The sequence below is a fragment of the Poecilia formosa genome, unplaced genomic scaffold, assembly GCF_000485575.1.
Source record: "Poecilia formosa unplaced genomic scaffold, Poecilia_formosa-5.1.2 Scaffold636, whole genome shotgun sequence".
NCBI classification, from domain to species: Eukaryota; Metazoa; Chordata; class Actinopteri; order Cyprinodontiformes; family Poeciliidae; genus Poecilia; species Poecilia formosa.
The window spans coordinates 73,868-85,501 of NW_006800575.1; the positions used below are offsets into that span (position 1 = coordinate 73,868).

Sequence of the window (11,634 nt, forward strand, 5' to 3'; positions counted from 1 at the left end):
TGAAAAAACTAAGCACTGGATGGTACTGGCTAATTACTGGACACAACGGCACACAACAAAACTCGATTGTTGTACCAGCAGCTCACAGATATTTTAAGTTTTGCGTCTTTTTCATGGTACAGATCTTGCAGCTTCGGCCAAAAACAATAGGAGCAAGCAGGACCCGGAACCAACCTATGTGGAATAAATTCAAACGGAAATACGTCACCACCTCTCGTGGCATATACCCCATTGAAGGTCTAGGTCTGGCTCGCCATCTTGAATCCCGTCTGTAAATGTGCACGTCGCACATAGCAGACCGATCCTCGCTCCGTCCGAGCTTCCAACCGAACAAAAAAACCTGACCTGTGTAACAGGTCACAAACACGACAGAACTCTTTTTAAATCCTTAAATTATACAAATAAATTCTTCTTCATAAACCCAATATATTAACCGGATAAGTTTATGACGGAGCATTTCTTTGCAACAGCTACGATTTTAGCGTTAGCTCTCCGCCAAAAGGAAAAGTACAACACGGTGAAAATGTAAAAAAATAAACGCAAAACTCACCAAAACCGATGTAACTTATTTCTCATAAAATCCACGTCAATTTCCGACCAGGTAAATTATGTTTTCTCAACTATAATATTAACTTTTCTGTTAATTAATCACCGCTCTTTTCCTCCGATTCCTCCTCTGCTCTCACCCTCAGGTTTGTGTACTGCAGCCAGACATAATATATGTCTTATGTGTCTTATATGTCTTGTTCCTTATATTATGTCTATGCGCTGCAGCGTCACCCAGGCGCCGCGTCGGTGACGCTGGTTTCTTAAAGGGGCAGCGACGTTATTTTCTGTTCACAGACTTTAATCAACTATTTATTCCTATTTATGTCAGATTTTAACATGGGCAACTATTTATTCCTATTTTAACGTGATTTTAACGTGGGTTACACCTACCTCACTTGGCTTTAATGAAAGACATACTGGGACATTTAAAATGTGGGGAAAATAAATATTCACTCAAATGCACCAAGAAAGAAAAGATATAGTTTCTGAGTGTCGTCAGATTCTTTACTCCACATGGCGGTCCTTAAATTGTTTCAGTACAAATATGTGCCTCAGTTTGGTACAGCAATGTATAAGACATCCTCTGATGTTTGATTTTCTGGTTTTGAGTATTCACAATTTTGTACCACAATAATAAAAAAAAAGATTAAAAAGATAGCTAAAATCACAAAAAAATAGGAGATAATGCAAAATCGGAGACTAGTAGGAGAATGTAGCAGAGTGAGAAGCTAAATTGGAAGAAATATGATCTCTCTTTTTAATTTTGATTCAAACTCTTGCTGTGGCATTTTGGATCAGTCAGAGGCTTTTGACTGTATTTTGTGGACTTCCTGATAGTGAAGAGTTGCAGTAGTTCAGCCTTGATGTACCATATGCATGAACTAGTTGTTCATCGTCACTCCTAGATGTTTCTAATTTTGCCAAAATTCCTGAGTCCAAAGTGCTAGTTGCAAGATTGCAACATCAAATTTTACTTGAACTTGCAAAAAAATGTAAAACCCAGGACACCTGGCATGTCCTGAGGAGGCACCGACATGGAAAAAGGAGGTGGAGTGTAAGATGAAAAACTGTGTTCAGCTCTTGAAGCCTTTTATCATGGAGAGGATCATTTTCCAGACACCTGGCAGGGAGGAACCTGTGCACTCAGGCAGAAGAACTTACCAGAAAAGTTGGCCATGTGTGTGCATTCATCCATCACTCCTTTCATGAAGCTGATTGACTCTGTGTGCAGCGATGGCCGACAGCATTTGTGGGAGTTCATCTTCTTCCTATGACCCACAGTGATGGTTCTGAAACACAGAGAGGAACCAACTCCTTAACTTTCAAATCTAGGTGCTAACACTTTGTAAGAGGAAGTAATGATTTTAAAGTGAATAATAAAGATTAGTTCAAAACAGTGACATGCATTAAGTTCTTGAGAGGTGGACAGCTGCATGTATGAGAGTATTTTTATGTGCATCAGTTCATTTCTTTATCCTGTGTTTCTAGATCTTGTTTTAGATTAACATACTGAGGATTTTGGCTTCCTGTCTGAAAAAATACTTTTATTAAACTATAAGGATTTTTTTTAGGAAATGTAACATTTATCTGCTGGCTTTATTCACTGAACTCTTATTATTGACTAAACAGATGTACTATGGTCTCAAACAACAATTACCCGGTAACAGTTCTGCCGCTGCTGAATAGTGATGAGCCGACTTCAGACTGCGTCTCCACTTTAACGAAGCGACCATCTTTGATTGGCAGAGCTCCAGCAAGGCCAAGCAGATTCCCTAAAGAGTCCACATTCCTCTGCAGTTCTGTTCCCATCTTAAAAGAATCAGCCTGACAGGCAGAGGCATAAAGAGGAAACAATAAGCATAACCCTTTGCTGTGGGACGAGGTATGTATATTTGAATTTGCTCACCTCACTAATTAACAGATTTTTTTAAATTCAAATTTCTTAAACGTTATGGAATTATGAGATTATTACTATTCAATCCATGAAGGTTGTGAATAAATGGAATTGTTATGCAGTAATTCAGTGATGTTGAAGGAACGATGAGAAGTTTACCCCACAGTACTCCAGCAGCTTGATGATCTCCGTCTCATACACTGAATTAACTGCATACTGCTTCTCCAACTCGGCCCAGTTCACTGCTCTGCTAAGCACACCCTGGACTCACACACACACACAGACATTACACCAGCTCACTCTTAGTTTGATGGAACAACTGAAGGAAAACAGAAACACTACTTGGCAGGTCTTCAACCATCCATTAAAGCACAAGTTCAGGGTTTTTCTTTAGACATTATGTCATTTTATTTTTGTATCTGACCATCGCAGGCGACACTGAACAGCCATAACACAAGTCAACCAGCTGTGGCTGGACAGCTGGTTCAAATATAGTGAATAGGAAACTTGTAGCCATGGAATTAAACTTGGTCCATGTTTTTGCCGAAATTTGAGCCAAAATTTTTATTTGATGGCGTTTAGATTTTTCAGCAATGGACATTAGAAGTTTTTCACAAACTGCTGAGGGATGACAATATTTTCTTCAATCAAGAAAAGTTTAAAAGTTCAGTCACTCTGGCAGTAATAATAATAATAATAATAATAATAATAAATAACTATAATTTTTATTTTACTAGGTTTGTCCCACTAAGATCTAAAGATCTGGCTGTGAGTTGGTTAAGAATGGCGGCATTTGGTTAAAAACACTCAATTTTACCACATAATTACATTAAACATACATTATATTAATTATATATATATATATATATATATATATATACACACACATATACACACAAAGCCACTCAAATTAAACTATTGCATTTCTGCAACTTGAAGAATTTGCACTTTTAAACTAACAGCACTCTTGAGCTGATCCCACCAGTTTTCAGTAGAGTTGGGTCTGGATTGGAGGAAGTCTAATAAATCCCAAACTGTGGAGGAGAACATTGACTTCTTGGAGGACGGAGTTTGGCTCCATAGAGTGCAAATATGTTGCAGATTCTCAACTCAACATCTCTGCACTGAGATTGCCTCCAATGATTACAAGCATTGCTTTGCCCCACACCACCACACTGCCTCCACCCAAAGCTTTTTGGTGCTGGAAAAAATAGTATTTTGGAAGGTTTTCATGGCCATAGCACAAATACTCAACTCATAAATGCATTTTCTTTATGAATGTGAAAGATACTTTCTATGGACAAAAGATTTATAGAATATTGTTACAAATAATCAACCAGACGTGTATTTCCTTGCTTTTGTCCTGTTTATCTGCAGGATTTTAGAAACAATGCCTTACCGTGGTGAACACACTGGAGGCAGTAGACCACGACAGACAGGGAATCAGAGGAATCGGTTTGGGCCAGTTAGTCACTGCCAGAGACGCCATCTAGACACAAAACAGGGTCCATGATCAAATGATCGGTACATAGAAATCATCTCATCGTAACGTAGCCTTCTTTTATTTTCATTATTCAAAAAGATTTTAGTAACTTTATGGAAAGATGGTGAAAGATGACTTTCTTGGTGATTAGAGTGGGAAAAAGACTCCCTAGGAAATAATGTGGCGACACTGGCTGGTATCATTTTATCAAATATGTCTGTCCATAGAGCTTCAAGGTTTAGTGATTGGCTGTTTGGAAACAGAGCAATTACGCCATCAGTTCCAAAAGTTCACTTTGGAAATCAGCAACAAGTTTACCTCCTGCTGAGTATCGAAAACACAGTAAACATGTTGCTGGGATCAGGCACAGAAGACGTCTGGAGTTGTTTTTGTGCAAAAAAGGTTTTATTTATCTTTTCCGCTGAACGTAATAACCCAGCTTGTCTCACATAACGCGCCACAGCAAAACAAAGCAGTAGATGGATTCAAAAAGGCACATTCAAGGAACATACATAAACATCGATGTTCAATGGCATCTTGGAATTATCAGCACTGCAGGTCAAGGCAGGAAATAGACAGGAAAAACATTGTTTCTGTGTGTTAATGTCCACAGGTACCCAACACAATCTGTTTATCAATTATTTTTATCCGATATCTTCCAAAATCCAAGACTGAACATCAGTGGATAACAGACAACCACGTCCAAAAGCAGCATAAAAACGGATCCGCAGGTTTAAACAGTGATCAAAGACAAAAAAAATCATACAAACATAAAGCGGTCAGCAAAAAGTAGACTTCCCCATCACCCACTCACTAAAGTCACCACATGAGCAACAGGTGATCTACAATCACTAGCATAGATGGCCTCGTCTTCTCAAATATTGCTTTTGACATAGAAATACCAACATTGAAACTTATTTTAACATGTTAACAAAGACACAGGACAAAAGGATGTTGCCGTTTTCATATGTTCACACCTGCTAAATGACTATAATTCACATTTTTTCCTAGCGTTTGCCACAAACAGTTTCTCCAGAAGAACATATTCCATCTACTCACATATCCTCCCATAGAGATGCCAGTCATTCCTAAGGGCCAGTATCCTTCTCTCTCCAGCCAGCGCAGCAGCACGGTTGACTCCAAGATCAAAGCCCCTCCCATCACAAACAGGTCCGACACATTCTTTAGACACGACCTCCTGAGGTATAAAAATAACTTGATGTTAACTGGCGGGTCTTACAGCTGTCAAATACTATCTCATGTGCTACTGCCATGTTGGGAAATCTCAGATTATTATCTGCTTCTACAAAACAGGCCACCACATGTTAGGAGAGTTCACTCACAGTTGATCTTTGGGTTTACGATAGCCATGTGATCTGTTGGTCAAGGAACATAAAAGATTGGATGTTACTCCAAACTGTGCATCGGTTTGGTGAGGCGTTCTTCATCCTGGTCCTCCCAGAAACAACCTGAGCTGGGAGAGAAATCTTTGAAGCATCTGCATCCATGTATTTCTATCAAACACCTTCTTTCCACTGCTTGTTATCAAATCAAAATAAAGCAAGAAGACTGAACAAGATCAAGAGCTCATTCATTCTTTCAAGCAAAGTATAACCTTGTCATATCCTTAAAAATACAATGCAAGGTCAATTAAAGCCAAAGTTTTGTTGAAATAAAGTTTATTCTTTACAAATGAAGGAATTTATGCACAAATAATAATAAGCTGAGAATGTTTTCATGATCCCAAAGACGGATCTTCAGGTACATAATTGCTTTTGGTTTATTAGGTACAAAGTAGAATAATTTAGGGACTATTTTTCCAACCAAATACCTTGAGCTTGTTAGGGGGTACCACTTCTCTACACAACCAAAACTAGTCCAGGAGTATCAAACAATAAGGGAAGTTCAATCATCTAACATGAGCATTGAATATATATACACTATTAAAGCAGTTTAACAAAGAAAAACGTAAATAAATGTATTTACTTGTGTATATGGACACAATGCCTGTTTAGGCATATGCTCAAAGACATATAAAGGATATAATATGGATTTTCCAGAAGCAGAGAAGCCATTCCTGCCTCCTTGATCATGGGCCTGGCCATCAAGGTCCGACGACGCCAAAAAAACTACAAACATAGAAAAGACAAACAGAACAGAATGAGGAAATCTCATAGTATGTCTGATGTGTAGTTCTGCTTGGACTGTCACTGGAGACGTGTGAGAACGATTACTGCTGCAAAGCTGACTGCACTGTTTTTTGTTTTGTTTTTTTATAGGATATTTTTGGCCCAAGTGACCTTAATTTGATAATGAACTGACAAGATGGTGGTTTATGAAAGAGGGAGAAGTCATGCGCCAAAGGTCAGTAATGGGACGGGACGCTAATCCGCAACAACTGCTTTGCTAACTGAGGCTTCTGTACACACGCCTTTCCACTGCGCCACCCAAAGCCAACTGCACGCGCACACATACATATATAAATTATATTTAAACTCTTTTAATTTAGTTCTAAGTAATTTTATTCCTCCAAGTATTGTTTTCTTTGGAATGCTTCAAATGAAAAGAACTGTGTGACAACATCATCTAGACACATGAACCTCTCGGTGCTTTGACTGCTCCTATGTTAGGAACTTTAGTTTAACTTTCGACAGGCATGCTATTTCCATCATCTGAGAAATATTGTCAAATTAAGATCCATTGCGTCACATCCATAGCTGGAAATAATGATGCATGCTTGTGTTTCATCATGTTTGGATTATTGAAATTAATTTTAAGCAAGTCTCAGCAAAACCTTCATACAGTGGTTGCAAGTTGTCCAAAAAACTGCTACCAGCGTTCTGACAAAATACTCAAGGTTTTAATATGTGACTCCAATCTTGATGTAAATATACAGACTCTCATTTTTCCAGAACAAATAATTGTTTCATAATTTTTGCTAGAGTTTATTATAAATGTATTAAAATTATGACACATTGCAACATGCAATGAGGTACTGCTGTAAAGTTAACGACACAAGTAATTGTTGCCCCCTGCTGGTCCAGGAGGGGTGACCCAGTAGGAAACCCAATCTACTGGGTTTCCTTAGACACTATATTGAGAATACTGCATTGTTTGACAACTAGGATCAATTGGAATTGATGTATGATTGAATTGAAATGTCTTTTTTGTAAAGTGCCTTGAGACAACATTTGCTGTGAACTAGAGCTATATAAACTGAACTGAATCTATATAATTATGAAACCCAGTGAATATCAAATGATTTTGTTTTATGACCTGAAACAAGAAAACTCAGACATTTAATAATATGGAGATGAAAATGCAGAGAGCTTACATGATCTCCAGTCCCAGCTAACTGAATACATACTGGTCTGTTCCTCTGCCACCTCTTTGGTACAATAAATTGGAACCTGAAACAACACACACACTGGAAGTACTGCTTACCCATCAGAAAAACACATTACTATATGTAAGCTAAAATAAGAGTTAAAGGGACAAAATAGATTTTTATTGTTTTCTAGTTTAAAACATTACTCTGGATGAAAATAATCTGCTACAGCATGGAGAAAAGTTTAATACCTTCTTTAATAACTTCTAGATCCATGTATTTTCCAAGAATATTTCTCAGTCTCATTCTTACATTCCATAAGTCATTATTAATCATTGTCATATGACAATGTGTATGATAAGCTACAGAAGCACAGCATTTCTGCAGCTCTAGAGTTTATTCTATGTTTATGATGCTCTTCAAATAGTTGTTGTAAAACATGTCTGGATAAAGCTTTTATCCAGTTGTACTTTCCAGTGAGCACTGTTTGGGCCAAACTCCAGAAGTGACAAGAACATCATTACATTAGAAACAGGGACCAAATGTCCTCGCAAGATTTCAGACCAAGGAGTGAAAATGATTAGCAAAAAGGGCCAGATGTTGACACGACTGTGTTCAAAGAAGAAGCTGGAGTCGTTACAGCTTAATTGGCTCCACAGATCTAAGAATGATCACCGGAACCAGGGCGCACCACTATCATTTTAAAGATATGAAGAAATGTTTCCAGAGGTCATGAAAGGGGTCAATCAGCCCCACACATTCTTCTGATCAAACAAAATTGGTGTCAATCAACTCAACATCATTTGTGCAGCAAAAACTTTTGCTTGTGCCGTTTTGGCTTTGAATATATTAATGAAAGTTTAAAGGTCAAAAGGTCAACCAGCATCCCCACTTTTACAAAATCAAACAAATTTTGTGTGGAATGTTTGTGCTGTGCTGATCACAAACGTTTGACACAAATTTTGTTTGATTTGAAGAAGGTTCTCAGGCCTTTCTAGAACCTGAGGAATATATTCAACAAGTACTTTTACTTTCAAGACTTTAATGTATTTTTAAAAGAAAGTAATTACTTTTACACAAGTAAAAATTTTAGCGTAATAGTTTTTACGTAAGCACAGAGTTTGAATATGTTCTTCAACACTGTCCAACCTGCAGTCTGAGAGCAAAGTTCCTAACAGAGAACTTTGCTCTCAGACTGACTTCACTGCTGGTTCCTAGAGGTTCTAACATTAGAATGGGAGACAGATCCTTTATCAGGCTCCCCTCCTGTGGAACCAGCTTAGTCTGTGAGGTAAATCCCACGTCTACTTTAAGTCTAGGCTTAAAACGTTCCTTTTTGGTAGAGCTCATATTTAAACACAGGGCAATGTTTCTTAGACTAAAAATTGGTCCGGTAACTTTTAGATGTCTCTCTCCTTCAGCTCCCCTGGCTCCAATATGAACTTATTAGCAAAGCTTTATAAAACTTCACTGCATGCTAGTGAGGCAGTTTCACCATTTAGTGAAACGATAAATGTCAAACTGGTGGACTAAAGGGTCACAAAAGTCGTCTGGGTAACGTGGCAACCAGACGACAACTCCTGTGTTTCTCAGCAAAAATCTAAATTCAACTACCCAGTTGCGTGTGGTGGAGAAGAATGCTGCTTCTGTATGGCTCCACTTCTCTCATCCTAAGGGTTTAGGTTATCTGTGAAGATATTCTGCTATGTTAGGCTGCTGGAGGACAAACTTTATTCTTCTACAATTATATGGTATTATATTTAAACTAAAAAATCGTAGCAAAATTAAACCACAACTTATTTTGATATTTTGTAAATATGAATTAAAAATGGTTTGAGATTATCTAAAAACTCAAAGTTCTTATTATACTAAATGCAAATGTTTCCATCACAGATTCTAAGGATCACCTGTTGGGTACCTTGCTTTGACGGCCTCTTGTGGCAGGATGCCTGGCACCAAATGCTCCAGTGGAGAAATGAAGAAACCATCATGGATGTGGCAGTCAGTGAGCTCCTCTGTCTAGACAAAATGCAGAAGAAAAGATGCTGAGAACACAAAAACTTAGTACCAAATATGTTTTAATAAAAATCCACAACAAACCTTGTTTACATAAACAGGATAATCCACAGGCACAAGTGTCTTGCACTTCTCTCTGTCTCCAATGATCTTTCGAAACTCAAAGATTCTGCAAAACACAAAAAACAAGGAATGAATGTTTGAAATCTGTGTATATTTAGTGTTGGGAGGAATAATGGAGGTCATAAATATCCATTCAATAACATTGTCTGCTTATGCAAGATCAAGGTCAGCTTGGTGAGAGCGGTCCTGGTACCGAGACAGGGGGTCAGGAGCAGGTCCGGCGGCATGGGCAGGCATTGCCCGCCCACTGTGGGCCGTACCCAGGGCTGGTCAGGAGGCAGGGAGACAGTCATCCATCATGTTCTGAGTCTGCAACCTGAGTCGCAAGAAGCTGCTTGGGCAATTCCACAATTGTTCTTAATACCACAAACTAAAAATGATAAAGAGCCTACTAGGGCTCTAGTTCCCCCCTGCTGCCATGCAGTCCTCCTCTGCCACCAGATCCAACTCACTGGAAAGTCACCAGTATCTCAGTTCTAACTTTTCTCCTCACTTCTCCTCTGGAAAGTTCCACACTCAGCAATCCTCAAGCTTTTAACTCAATAATGTTTACAAATTGTATACATAAATATATCCATAAATCCAAACTTTCTGCATTTCAGCTCACTCCCTTTCTGATCCACTCGCCTTTCAAGGAAGAAAGATAACCCTTTCCATTTTAATTCTCATTAGCTGGTGTTGTGTCACAGTCAGGTTTCATGCAGGTAAAAAAGCTTAAAAGGTATCTGTCTCAGGTGGAAGGAAAAGAAGCATGGCTTTTTCTCTTTTGGATTATATAACAGGGTATGATGAAGAGCCTGAAATAGACAGGTGAACCTTTAACATAGTGGAATAATAAGTGGAATATTCAACCAAAGTTATTTTGGGAGTTTTGCATTATTCTAAGAATGTAAGCTCCGACATACAACAGACAACTAGTAAAGAAACTTCTAGGTTTATTTAGGATTTTGTTACCTTTTAAGGTCTTCGGGCTTCCCCCATCCCCCAATGAAAAGTTTGGTGAGGAGAAGCCTTCTGTAAAATACATCCAGCCGACTCATACCCATGGACTAGACCTGGGCATCTACACAGAGAGACAGGAGCCGCCTTCACAAAGTAGATCAACCAGAACTTTATGGTACACAAATGACTACAAACTGAAGTCAAAAATGGTGTAAAAGTGAGAAACAGAGGGCGAGAGGGGTTGTGTGCAAGTTCAGGACAAATGTTCAACATTTTATTTATGGCCGACCAGAGACTAAATATGTCACACACAATTATTAAATATATCAAACAGTCTGTGGAATGTCAACATATGTAAAAAAAATTGTAACTAAACAAGTATATTGGCAAAATGAAGACAGACAGCAATGGGAACACGCTAATTGCCTGCTTCATTCACTTGTGTGATACAGTGCCCACAACAGATGTTATGCCGAGAAATGCATGTCCCAGTGAGAAAGGTGAGCAATACTGTGTTCGGTGACAAGCTAGTTAGCATCATTCCAGAGTCTATGTGGATTTTTCCTGTCTCTCTGCTCTTTTTGCAATTACACAACAAAAGCAATATATTTATTACTGACAGAAATTCAAAGTCTTTATAAAATGATTTTAAAAAACAATCTCCTGTCCCTCCTAACCTGTGAAATTAAAGCTACAGTATGTAACTTTAATTACACAAATATAAATATATCCATCCATCCATTTTCTAACACCCTTGTCCCTTAGTGGGGTTGGAAGTGTTGCTGGTGCCTATCTCCAGTTAATATTCCGGGCGAGAGGCAGAGTACAGCCTGGACAGGTCATACAACCATGCCCACACACACCTAGGGAGAATTTAGAGAGAGACCAATTAACCCGACAGTCTGTGAGAGGAAGCCGGAATACCTGGAGAGAACCCACACATGCACAGGGAGAACATGCAAACTCCATGCAAAAAGACCCCGGGCCAGCTAGCTAGCTAGCTAGCTATCTCTCTCTCTCTCCCAGAGGCCTGGGAGCTTGAGGTTCTCCTCCAGTATCTTGGCTGTGCCTAGAACTGCACATTTCTGGAATGAGATGTCTGATGTTGTTCCTGGGATCTGTTGTAGCCACTGCTCCAGTTTGGGGGTGACTGCCCCGAGGGCCCCGATGACCACAGGCACCACTGTGGTCTTCACCTTCCAGGCCTTCTCCAGTTCCTCTCTGAGGCCCTGGTATTTCTCCAGTTTCTCCTGCTCCTTTTTCCTGATGTTGTAGTCACTTGGTATACCAAGTGACTAC

At 39.0% G+C, this 11,634-nt stretch overlaps 1 protein-coding gene across 3 annotated transcripts in view; it reads right to left on the bottom strand.

Annotated features, from left to right (window-relative positions):
• Positions 1 to 1,433: 1,433 nt before the first annotated feature.
• Positions 1,434 to 11,634, bottom strand: part of abhd18 (abhydrolase domain containing 18) — a 12,045-nt gene continuing 1,844 nt past the window's right edge. The window contains exons 3-13 of one of the 3 annotated variants that reach the window (XM_016665927.1): positions 10,348 to 10,456; positions 9,355 to 9,439; positions 9,173 to 9,273; positions 7,261 to 7,336; positions 5,971 to 6,055; positions 5,270 to 5,297; positions 4,986 to 5,124; positions 3,843 to 3,932; positions 2,603 to 2,704; positions 2,207 to 2,373; positions 1,434 to 1,838 (exon numbers count right to left, since the gene is read on the bottom strand). In XM_016665927.1, the coding sequence (XP_016521413.1) occupies positions 1,655 to 1,838; positions 2,207 to 2,373; positions 2,603 to 2,704; positions 3,843 to 3,932; positions 4,986 to 5,124; positions 5,270 to 5,297; positions 5,971 to 6,055; positions 7,261 to 7,336; positions 9,173 to 9,273; positions 9,355 to 9,439; positions 10,348 to 10,439 (1,149 nt within the window). In that variant the 5' untranslated portion in view covers positions 10,440 to 10,456 and the 3' untranslated portion in view covers positions 1,434 to 1,654. The remainder of the gene's footprint in view (positions 1,839 to 2,206; positions 2,374 to 2,602; positions 2,705 to 3,842; positions 3,933 to 4,985; positions 5,125 to 5,269; positions 5,298 to 5,970; positions 6,056 to 7,260; positions 7,337 to 9,172; positions 9,274 to 9,354; positions 9,440 to 10,347; positions 10,457 to 11,634) is intronic. The other 2 variants (XM_016665926.1, XM_007541833.2) reach the window with 2 other exon arrangements.